Source organism: Trichomycterus rosablanca, chromosome 4 (assembly GCF_030014385.1).
Source record: "Trichomycterus rosablanca isolate fTriRos1 chromosome 4, fTriRos1.hap1, whole genome shotgun sequence".
NCBI lineage: Eukaryota > Metazoa > Chordata > Actinopteri > Siluriformes > Trichomycteridae > Trichomycterus > Trichomycterus rosablanca.
In genome coordinates, this window is record NC_085991.1 from 47395253 (window position 1) to 47408179 (window position 12927).

General features: G+C 43.6%; 1 protein-coding gene across 1 annotated transcript; it reads left to right on the forward strand.

The window, feature by feature from the left end:
- The first annotated feature begins 58 nt into the window (after positions 1 to 58).
- Positions 59 to 12413, forward strand: LOC134311753 (aquaporin-4-like). The gene is made up of 5 exons (XM_062993415.1): positions 59 to 132; positions 2742 to 3171; positions 4373 to 4537; positions 7788 to 7868; positions 11992 to 12413. The coding sequence occupies exons 2-5, from the start codon at positions 2788 to 2790 to the stop codon at positions 12262 to 12264; spliced, it is 903 nt and encodes a 300-aa protein (XP_062849485.1). The 5' UTR covers positions 59 to 132; positions 2742 to 2787; the 3' UTR covers positions 12265 to 12413.
- The last annotated feature ends 514 nt before the right edge of the window (positions 12414 to 12927 follow it).

Here is a 12927-nt window from a genome sequence, read left to right on the forward strand (position 1 = left end):
ATTAATGTATCTGTGGAGTGGAATAAAACACCGGGCGGAGTTGTGCACCACCATGAGCGCTCCTCCTGCACTCCTCCATCCTCCTGATCACACCACTCACACTGCGACTGCTCCTGCTTCTGCTGGACGAAGGTAAGATTCACACTGGACTTCTCAATGCCCACTTATTTTGCTTCATAGTGAATAATGAACTATTACTGATCCTCATCAGAGCTGCATATTTTATCTGCTGATGAGTTTAGATTAGATTTAGTAATAATAATAATAATATATATTAAATTAAATATATATATATATATATATATATATATATATATATATATATATATATATATATATATATATACAGTGTATCACAAAAGTGAGTACACCCCTCACATTTCTGCAAATATTTCATTATATCTTTTTATGGGACAACACTATAGACATGAAACTTGGATATAACTTAGAGTAGTCAGTGTACAACTTGTATAGCAGTGTAGATTTACTGTCTTCTGAAAATAACTCAACACACAGCCATTAATGTCTAAATGGCTGGCAACATAAGTGAGTACACCCCACAGTGAACATGTCCAAATTGTGCCCAAAGTGTCAATATTTTGTATGACCACCATTATTATCCAGCACTGCCTTAACCCTCCTGGGCATGGAATTCACCAGAGCTGCACAGGTTGCTACTGGAATCCTCTTCCACTCCTCCATGATGACATCACGGAGCTGGTGGATGTTAGACACCTTGAACTCCTCCACCTTCCACTTGAGGATGCGCCACAGGTGCTCAATTGGGTTTAGTCCATCACCTTTACCTTCAGCTTCCTCAGCAAGGCAGTTGTCATCTTGGAGGTTGTGTTTGGGGTCGTTATCCTGTTGGAAAACTGTTTTTCAACAGTTTTCGAAGGGAGGGGATCATGCTCTGTTTCAGAATGTCACAGTACATGTTGGAATTCATGTTTCCCTCAATGAACTGCAGCTCCCCAGTGCCAGCAACACTCATGCAGCCCAAGACCATGATGCTACCACCACCATGCTTGACTGTAGGCAAGATACAGTTGTCTTGGTACTTCTCACCAGGGCGCCGCCACACATGCTGGACACCATCTGAGCCAAACAAGTTTATCTTGGTCTCGTCAGACCACAGGGCATTCCAGTAATCCATGTTCTTGGACTGCTTGTCTTCAGCAAACTGTTTGCGGGCTTTCTTGTGCGTCAGCTTCCTTCTGGGATGACGACCATGCAGACCGAGTTGATGAAGTGTGCGGCGTATGGTCTGAGCACTGACAGGCTGACCTCCCACGTCTTCAACCTCTGCAGCAATGCTGGCAGCACTCATGTGTCTATTATTTAAAGCCAACCTCTGGATATGACGCCGAACACGTGGACTCAACTTCTTTGGTCGACCCTGGCGAAGCCTGTTCCGAGTGGAACCTGTCCTGGAAAACCGCTGTATGACCTTGGCCACCATGCTGTAGCTCAGTTTCAGGGTGTTAGCAATCTTCTTATAGACCAGGCCATCTTTGTGGAGAGCAACAATTCTATTTCTCACATCCTCAGAGAGTTCTTTGCCATGAGGTGCCATGTTGAATATCCAGTGGCCAGTATGAGAGAATTGTACCCAAAACACAAAATTTAACAGCCCTGCTCCCCATTTACACCTGGGACCTTGACACATGACACCAGGGAGGGGCAACGACACATTTGGGCACAATTTGGACATGTTCACTGTGGGGTGTACTCACTTATGTTGCCAGCCATTTAGACATTAATGGCTGTGTGTTGAGTTATTTTCAGAAGACAGTAAATCTACACTGCTATACAAGTTGTACACTGACTACTCTAAGTTATATCCAAGTTTCATGTCTATAGTGTTGTCCCATGAAAAGATATAATGAAATATTTGCAGAAATGTGAGGGGTGTACTCACTTTTGTGATACACTGTATATATATATATATATATACACTGATCAGCCATAACATTAAAACCACCTCCTTGTTTCTACACTCACTGTCCATTCTATCAGCTCCACTTACCATATAGAAGCAGGTTGTAGTTCTACAATTACTGACTGTAGTCCATCTGTTTCTCTGCATGCTTTGTTAGCCCCCCTTTCATGCTGTTCTTCAATGGTGGTGGAGTTTTTAAATACTGTGTCCACTCACTGTCCACTCTATTAGCCACTCCTACCTAGTTGGTCCACCTTGTAGATGTAAAGTCAGAGACGATCGCTCATCTATTGCTGCCGTTTGAGTCGGTCATCTTCTAGACCTTCATCAGTGGTCACAGGACGCTGCCCACGGGCGCCGTTGGCTGGATATTTTTGCTTGGTGGACTATTGTCAGTCCAGCAGTGACAGTGAGGTGTTTAAAAACTCCAGCAGCGCTGCTGTGTCTGATCCACTCATACCAGCACAACACACACTAACACACCACCACCATGTCAGTGTCACTGCAGTGCTGAGAATGAGCCACCACCTAAATAATACCTGCTCTGTGGGGGTCCTGTGGGGGTCCTGTGGGGGTCCTGACCATTGAAGAACAGGGTGGAAGCAGGCTAAAAATATATGCAGAGAAACAGATGTACTACAGTCAGTAATTGTAGAACTACAAAGTGCTTCTATATGGTAAGTGGAGCTGATGAAATGGACAGTGAGTGTAGAAACGTGTAGGTGGTTATAATGTTATGGCTGATCAGTATATATCACACCTTTTAATAATTCAATTCTGAAATGTGGTTGTTTTGCAGTGTTTCCTGCTCTAGGTGCTCACAACTGTGCAAATGCGAGAGCCTCATGGCGGCTTTCAAAGGTATCTGGACTAAAGTTTTCTGGCGTGCGGTCTCTGGCGAATTCGTAGCCACGTTGATCTTCGTCCTCATCAGTCTGGGCTCCACCATCAACTGGGCTTCGGGCACCGAGAAGCCGCCACCTGCCGATCTGGTCCTCATCTCGCTGTGTTTTGGACTGAGCATCGCCACCTTGGTTCAGTGTTTCGGTCACATCAGCGGAGGCCACATCAACCCCGCCGTCACCACCGCCATGCTGGTCACCAGGAAGCTGAGTCTCGCCAAGGCTGTGTTCTATTTACTGGCCCAGTGTTTGGGAGCCATCGCTGGAGCGGGGATCCTCTTTCTGGTCACTCCGAGTGCTTTCAGAGGCAGCCTGGGTGTCACGACGGTACGATGATTATTTTATCGTGTTTAATATGACTGCACCCAGTGGTGTAACTAGGAGCTCATGGGACCCAGTGCAAAAAAAATTTTTGGGTCCCCTCAACAAATTTCATATATATATATATATATATATATATATATATAAATAAAACAACAACCTGGTGAGTGCAGCCAATGGGGGGCAGTGCGATGGGGGTTTCAGTTCATGTCGTGGAGGGCCTGCCATGGGCCCCAGTGCACCTGCCCCCCCCAGTAGTTACGCCCCTGACTGCATTTGGAGCTGCGCATCAACATACACCGTATGGACAGAAATATTGGGACGCCCCTTCTCATTTTTGAGCTCATGTGTTTCAGCCACAACAATTGCTAACAGGTTTAATTATATGCTGCCAACTTTGCAGTAACAGTTTAGGGAAGGCCCTCTCTTCATGAACTGGAACATCAACTAAGGCTTTTTTGACCAACATCAGTACCCAACCATACAAATGTTCTTTTACCTGAATGTGGACGGGTGGCACTGGGGCTAAGGAGGTCGCCTCACAGCAAGAAGGTCCTGGGTTCGATCCCCAGGTGGGGCGGTCCGGGTCCTTTCTGTGTGGAGTTTGCATGTTCTCCCCGTGTCCGTGTGGGTTTCCTCTGGGTGCTCCGGTTTTCTCCCACAGTCCAAAGACCTGCAAGTAAGGTGAATTAGAGAGACTGTGTTTGATATTAAACTTGTGTTGATATTAAACTTCCAGGATGTTTTCATCTTTTCATTTTAGAGAGTATCTGTACAGCCCTATACCCAGAATTCACCTCATCACCAGGATTAAAAGGATCTGCAGTTTAAGCCACAGGAGATCTTCTGTTGCTCTGTACCAGACATCATACTGTAGCCTTCATATCTACTGGCAGTGAAGAGTAGTTGTTTGTCCATCCTTGGACCAGTGTCAGTGAGTACTTATCGAGGCAGCCCGTGAGCCCAGTCGTCTGGCCGTAACGATTTCACCCCCTTGTTGATCAGATCTGCTGCATTTTATACGTGAACTATATCAACAGCCCGACATTTAATAGACCCCTGACCATCACATGCACAACTATTATGAAATAGTTACTAAGATGCATTTTTGGGGTGGTCCTAATGTTTTGACTTTTTTGGTTATTTATAATGAAATACTGTATAAAATCTGCCCGTGTTGTTTGTTTCTGTTCTTATTCCTGAGCAGGTGAACCAACATATCTCAGTGGGCCACGCCCTGGTCATAGAGCTGCTGATCACGTTTGAGCTGGTCTTCACCGTGTTTGCCACCTGTGACCACAAACGAAATGACCTCAAAGGTTCAGCCAGCCTCGCCATCGGTATCGCCGTGGTCATCGGCCATCTGTTCGCGGTCAGTCTCTAATACACCTCATTTATCTTCTCACTAGATCCTCAGACAAACTGACCTCATGTATGGGGAAATGTATCGTTTATTATCAAAAGTATGTGGACATATGACTTTCAAAATTTTGGAGCGTGTTTATGGGAATCTGTGCCCATTTGGTCAAAGTGCATTTTTTATGTTGGATTTTAATGCTCAGACCTTATCCAGCCTCCAGGATTCGAATCTCAGTCCAGCCTTTGGGTGCTGGTCCCATGCCTGTATAAAAATAGGAGGGTTACTTCAGGAAGGACATCACAAACAGAAGCAAAGACAGAGAGGCAGTTCATTTTTCACACCCCCATACATGCCACAGAGCATGGTAGGATGGAAAATTGCTTAATTGTATCATGCATCGTGCCTGTCTGGTAACACCAGTTCTCATAAGGTTAATACAGTATTATTATTTATTCTGGGTTTTCTTTTAATTTGTCATCATTTAGCTAGCAGCTGAATAGAGCTGGATAAAATAGTGACGTTCAGAAAATACAGTACAATAGTTCTAAGAAGTTCTTAGAAACGTTTTCCTCTCTGGGAGGTTCTTACCTAAACACCTGACATGAACGTAGCAACCTGCTCCCACAGTAAAAGCACCAGGGAATTAGGAGCCGTACCTAGATACAGCGCTGTTACACACACCGCCTGAGAGCCTGACCTGTCGTCCTGCTTTTACTCTGTATCAGTGATGGATGTTTATATGATTTGATGACTTGTTATCAGATATAAAACTAGAAGTGTGATGTTCAGACGAAGTAGCAGGATGGTTAACACTGCGAAAGCCTAAACAGGTACATAACTGGGTTAGCAGTGTCTCCTGGGAGATTTTGTTATTTTGTTTATTTGATGTCATGCAGGAGTTTAAATGAATTTCTACAGAACGATGAAGTTGCAGCCCACACAGTGAGACCCTAGTCAGGGCTAGAAAGATTTTAAGCAATAAACAGTGCAATAATCAGTACATTTACATTTTCTGGCATTTAGCAGATGCTTTTATCCAAACATGACTTACAATTATCACTGAATTCAATAAGGGCCTTGCTCAAGAGCCCAACAGTGACAACCTGGCAGTGGTGAGGCTTAAACCAGTGACTTTCTGTTTACTAGTCAAGTACCTTAACCTCTAGGCTACAACTGCTAGATATATAAATAGAAAGCAACAAATGAACAATAATACAACATTGTAATATCTACAATCTGCTATATATACCTTTCTCTCTCTCTCTCTCTCTCTCTCTCTCTCTCTCTCTCTCTCTCTCTCTCATATATATATATATATATATATATGAAATGAATGACTATGATGTGGAATGTCTGTCTGTCTGTCTGTCTGTCTCTGTCTGTCTCTGTCTGTCTGTCTCTGTCTGTCTGTCTGTCTGTCTGTCTCTGTCTGTCTGTCTCTGTCTGTCTGTCTCTGTCTGTCTGTCTCTGTCTGTCTGTCTCTGTCTGGATGGATAGATAGATAGATAGATAGATAGATAGATAGATAGATAGATAGATAGATAGATAGATAGATAGATAGATAGATAGATAGATAGATAGATAGATAGATAGATAGATAGATAGATAAGAGCTTGGGATTCAACATAATAGTCATTCATTTTTATCAAACACTGGGAAACACTGGACACAAGTGAAAGACACGCCCGTAAATCCACTTGGTTCGCAAAGGGAGCATGAGTATCATGGTCACTGTGTACATGCCTTAAAGGCTGGAAGTTCCCTTACTGTCTTCTTTCCAAGTACGTGGTTGGTCATGCATAGACGGACTAGCCAGTCATATTGCGACATCCAGTCCTATATCTGCACTGTCCCCTGTACTGTCTACTGTCTACTTCTCTGTCGCGGATTGTGATATTACAATGTTGTATTATTGTTCCTTTGTTGCTTTCTATTTATATATCAAGCAGTTGTAGCCTAGAGGTTAAGGTACCTGACTAGTAATCAGAAAGTCACTGGTTTAAGCCCCACCACTACCAGGCTGTCACTGTTGGGCCCTTGAGCAAGGCCCTTAATCCTCAATCGCTTAGACCATATAGTGTCACAGTCACTGTGAAAAAAAGCGTCTGCTTAATGCGTATTTTGGACTGAATATCTGCATATGGATTCTATTTCTTTCTACCTGGTGTGTGGGGATTTGCCTAACTTTCTCTTTAGCAAGGTGCGAAGTAATATAATAATTTAGTATCATCATACTATTGACAAAATGTACAAAATTCTCTATTTTTAAATGTTGACAGGTTCACACACCCTTCCCACCTTCTGCTTTCATTTCTCCACGTTGTATGTTATTTCTTTTTAACAGGTCACTTCCTGGGTATTATTTCTTACATAATTTATGCTAGATTATTATTTTAAATATTGTGCATTACACAAACACAGTAGATGTACCAGTTTAGTCCTGTTGGTGCCCTGACTAGCTGCCACACCCACAAACTGTGTGTGTAACGTCAGCTATGCTTTTATTCTCTGTGCATTTATTTATTAGGATTTTAACGTCATGTTTTACACACTTTGGTTACATTCATACTGTGCACACAGTCATGGACCATTTTGTATCTCTAATTCACCTCACTTGGGCGGCACGGTGGCTCAGTGGGTCCTGGGTTAGATCCCCAGGCGGGGCGGTCCGGGTCCTTTCTGTGCGAGTTTGCATGTTCTCCCCGTGTCTGCGTGGGTTTTCTCCCACAGTCCAAAAACATGCAGTCAGGTTCATTGGAGACACTGAATTGCCCTATAGGTGAATGGGTGTGTATGTGTGTGTGTGGACTGGCGCCCCGTCCAGGGTGTTACTGTGTGCCTTGCGCCCATTGAAAAGCTGGGATAGGTTCCAGCACCCCCCCACGACCCTAATTGGATAAGCGGATAAGAAAATGAATGAATGATTGAATAATTCACCTCACTTGCGCGTCTTTGTACTGTAGGAGGAAACCCACACAGACACAGGGAGAACATGCAAACTCCACACAGAAAGGACCTGGATATGAATCGAACACAGGACCTTCTTGCTGTGAGGTGACAGTGCTACCCACCGAGCCACCTTGCCGCCCTATTCTCTGTAAATGACACGTGAATTAGACTACTTAAGCAAATGAGTAGTATTTTGTTTGACTCATGGCTTTAATAGTATTAACAGATGAGACGATGGATACCGTTCTGAGGGCGTTCCATCTTTGGGGGAGCATGAAATATCATCCGCTTCTCAATTTGCTTACTGTTACAGATCCCGTATACTGGAGCCAGCATGAACCCTGCCCGCTCTTTCGGACCTGCGGTCATCATGATGAGCTGGGAGAACCACTGGGTGAGGAAAAACACACAATACAGACTTTATTATAACAGATTTGTATCAGTATTATAACAGATTTCTTACTGATCAGTAGTTGAGTGGTGGTCATTAAAGCTCAACCCACTTACAGGCGGCAGGAGTGTAGGTATACTATCAGGGAATGCTGGGAATGTACAACTAGGTGTAATCCAGTAAGGTCGCATATCGACTTTCTCCTGCCAAGAACAATTCACCAGATCTTATATGCTCCGGGACATCTCTATCTTCTCTATCTGACCTTCCAAATGGTTGGTAGGCCAAACCGAATATCACCATCGCTGGGTCTCCTGTGATAAAGAAACGCTGACAGATACCAAGCAAACATAGCAAGCGCCAATAAGGTAATAGGACAGCGGGGACCTGTGGCATAGCTGGCAGATGGTAATGCATTGATTATAGATTCTAAACTTTAATCCTGACAATGCTCACTATGTACGACCAGATTATTAGTCATACCATATATTGCCAAAAGTATTTAGACACCTAATCATAAGCTTGCTGGACATCCTGTTTCAATAACAAATGATATTAAAATAGAGTGACCTCTGTGTGATCTTTTTAGCTAGAATAACAGCTGCTCTTCTGAAAGCGTCTCACATGACTTTGAAGTATGTCTGTGGAAATTGGTGTCTATTCAGTTCTAAGAGTGTTTGTACGGCTGGGCGCTGTTGTTCAAGAAAGCCTCAGTTCAGGGCTCTGTACAGGACACCGGAGTTTCTTTACTTTAAATCGAGCTTTTCTTAATGTCTTTATAAACCTTGTGCACAGGGGTACAGTCATGCTGGATCTGAAAAGGGCCTTCCCTAAACTGTTGCTGCAAAAATTAGAAGTGGTGTCAATATAGTGTGTCATTGTCCATTGTATGTCACAGAGCCAGTCATCAGAGTGACCGACAAACCATTCGGTTGGAAACAATTTCTAATGAGCACCTAACTGCAACATTAGTAAAGTACAACCCCAAATCAGAAAAGTTGGGACAGTATGGAAAATGCAAATAAAATAACACTGCAGTGTTCCTTACATTTACTTTGACTTTTATTTGATGTCAGACAGGATGAAGCTGAGATATTTCATGTTTTATCTGCTCAACTTCATTTCATTTATTAATAAACATCCATTCCTGCATTTCAGGCCTGCAACACATTCCAAAAAAAGTTGGGACGGGGGCAATTTAGGGCTAGTAATGAGGTGAAAAAACTAAATAATGATGCGATTTTAAACAGGTGATTGTAATCATGGTTTGGTACAAAAGCAGCATCCAGGAAAGGCTGAGAGTCTTTGATGAGCAAAGATGATCAGAGGATCCAGTTTATCAACAAATGTGTGAGAAAATGATCGAAATGTGCAAAATGATTTGCATATTTCTCCCTCTACCGTGCATAATATCATTAAACCATTCAAGGAATCGGAAGGAATTTTAGTGCGTAAAGGCCAAAGGTGCAAGCTGAATGCCCGTGATCTTCCATCCCTCAGACGGCACTTCATCAAGAACCGCCACTCAACACTAGCTGATATAACCACATGGGTGAGGGATTACTTTGGCACATCTTAAGACGTGTTTACAGGAAGAGTGTTTCCTGTCTGACATTAAATAAAAGTCAAAGTAAATGTAAGAAACTCTGTGTTTTTTTTATTATTTGCTGTTTCCATGCTGTCCTAACTTTTTCTGATTTGGGGTTGTAGCTATTTGGGACACAGCCATAATAATAACCAGGATTGTTCCTTTTAAGCACTTCTAGGACAGCCTGCAGTTTAAGGATTGCAAGACGACACTGGCCTTTCAGTTTGTATATTCAGAAATATTGATCGATTTTGGTATTTTAATAGGATTAAAGTTGAGATCCGGGGATCCAGGGTTCGATGATTGGCTAATGTCTAAGGTGGGGGGGGGGGGGGGGGGGGGTCAGGTAGTAGGGCTGCATCAGGAAGGGCATCTGGCGTAAAAACTGTGCCAAGTCTGGTATGGGGACCAGACCTGCTGTGGTGCCCCCTGATCTACGGCTTGGCTACCTGATAATTGGCACTAGAGCTCCGAGACCATTTCACCAGGCCATGACCTCTGACCTGTAGTTTAACCTTTAATCTATAGTAAAAAGTGTTATTAATCACTGTAAATGATCACAGTGTTTACAAGATACTCTACATTGCCGAAAGTATATGGACATCTAAAACTAAGCTTGTTTGACATCAAATACCAAAATCGTGCACAAACACGCACACTTTGCAACCATGAGAGTTTTAATTCTTCTTGGACGGCTGTTTGAGAGTATTTTGAAGCATGAGTGTGGCCGTTGGCACTGACTTGGCACAGTTTTAATACTGTATGCCCTAGGGACCTGCACTGAATGACCAGGCTGTTCGATCATGTCCCCAACCTTAGAGAATTGGCTGATTACTCTGCCGAGATTCGAACCCTGGATCCCTAGATCTCAACTTTAACCATATTAAAATACCAAAATCTATCAATATTTTTGAATATACATATTGTATTGGAGTATGTGTCATTTAAACAGCAGGCTGTCCTAGAAGTGCTAAAAAATTTAGTCCAAAGTGCATTTGGCCAGTAGGCCTGGCTCACCATCTAAGCTTCGAATCATTCCAAAGGCGTTTGAGATAAGGTCAGGGCTTTGTGTGGGTCACTAAAGTTTATCTACACTGAACTCATATAGCCTTCACTCTTTGATTTGCTTTGCTAGAACACAAAAGAGTCTTTCCCAAAATTAAAATACACCTGTAAGCAAAAGGTGTTTTGATTCAAGACCTAAACTTAATAAATTGAAGGGTGTCCACATACATTTGGCTATACATTTTTTTGTGGGTGGATCAAAACTGTTTCTTATGTTTGCTGTGTTATAGCTTCTCATACTTTTAATTTAGTTCACAGCTGTTTTTTTTAAATGTAAAACCCATTGGGCACAGAGCACCATGTTAACAGCGGGCAGGACCCTCTTCTGATGTTCTTTGTGGCACGTATTCCATTGAGATTTGGTCCGTGTGAACAGATTCCCTGCAGATTTGTCCTCTGCACACTCACACTTCGAATCTGTTTTACAGTTAGCCTTAAAGAAAGAGCGTACTATTTTTGCTGCTATATTTAGTGTAGAGGTAGAGTAAAACGATCCGGCATATATCTTATCAGCGACAGATGTAATCTGGCAGCATCTCAGGGTGCCCAGGGTGTCCAGGGTGTCCGACCTGGCACACAATACCCTATCCGACACCATGCAGATTCTGCTGAGGCTCCAGAAATCCCTTTTTGGAGCAGCATGCTGTCACCACCACATAAACCAGCACAATCAATTCTATCATCACGGCCACTGAGAATCATATCAGGGCTCCACCAAGCTTCAAAACTTTCCAATCATTACTTAACCACGTTCCAAACTTCACCCTGAGGGTAACCCAGGTTCAGTTCTCATCTCTGGTTACTGTCTCTGAGGAGTTTGGCTTGTTTTGTCCTTATGGGTTTGTTCCATCTTTCAAAAACATGCAGAAGGTGGATTGGCTAATCAAAATTTAAATATATGCATGGGTAATTATAGTAAGTAATTGTGTAAACTTACACTATGGGTCTGTCTGAAGCTGTCTAAGTAGAGAGGATTCTAATAAGACATCGCACTCATAAGTGAGAAGTCTTGTGAGAAGGCTTCTTACAAGACTTTGAAGTATGTCTGTGGGAAGTTGTGCCCACTGAGTCAAAATATGACAGTGTTTGTATGGCTGGGCTCTGATGTTGGTCAAGAAAGCCTGTTCTAGTTCATTCCAGAGCTGTTCAGTGGGGTTGAGGTCAGGATTCTGTGCAGGACACAGCTTTTCAATGGGCGCAAGGCACACAGTAACACCCTGGACGGGGTGTCAGTCCATCGCAGGGCAGACACACATACATACACACACACACCCATTCACCGATAGGGCAATTCAGTGTCTCCAGGAAACCCACACAGACACGGGGAGAACATGCAAACTCCACACAGTAAGGACCCGGACCCAGCTGTTTAATTAGATTTCAAAGCCTAAGCTGATGTGACATTATGGGATGGCAGTTAAAATGGCATTTAACTTCTAAATCTAGGAAATGCTTCTTCTACCCTCCCTGTAGGTTTACTGGGTGGGACCAGTTCTAGGTGGCATCCTGGCCGCCGCCATGTACGAGTACCTGTACTGCCCAGACCCTGAGCAGAAAACATGTTGCAAGGAGACGTTCGTCAAAGACTCATCTGGAAAATACAAGGAGGTGGAGTGTCCCAACACTTACTACGCTGGAGATCCAGACGATCTCATGATCAGGCCTGGTTCTTCAGATGAGACTGAGAAAGAGGAGAAGAAGGAGGCCTTGCAGGATCCGTCGGGCGACGTGTTGTCTTCCGTATGACTATCACGCCCGCTGGTGAAGGAGACCGACGTGTAATGGGTTTCCATCGGTCGTCTGAACTATCACTACTGAAGGAATTCTGTACTTCATCTAACAATGCTAACAAGGCTAACAAGGCTGACGTTTGTAAATTACAGACAGTCTGAAGTCAGACACATGTTGTCTAGTTAAATTTGTTTTTATTTTAGCAGGATTTTAACGTCATGTTTTACACTTTGGTTACATTCATGACAGGAACGGTAGTTACTGCTTACACAAGATTCATCAGTTCTAGTTTTTACTCTCAAACACAGTCAGGGCATTTTCTCCCAATTTTCTCTCAATTTAGCATAGTCAATTTGTTTTCCGCTGCTGGGGGATCCCTGACTGCAGCCGAGGTGGGTATATTGCTGCTCACGCCTCCTCCGACCCGCATGCAGCTCTTAGCGGAGAATTTTTCACCTATGCATTCTGCACAGGCGCCTCTCTATCTGCCAATCAGGGTCCTTACACAGCATTTGAAGACCCCACCCACATAGTCCGGTCATCCCGCCCTAGCAGATCCGTGTCTGCTGCAGGCACTGCCAATTATGCCCGCCAGATGGCGCCCAGCCGACCAGGTGGCAACGCCGAGTTTCAAACCGAGGAGTTCAGAATCTCTGCGCTGGTATGCTAGCGGACAAT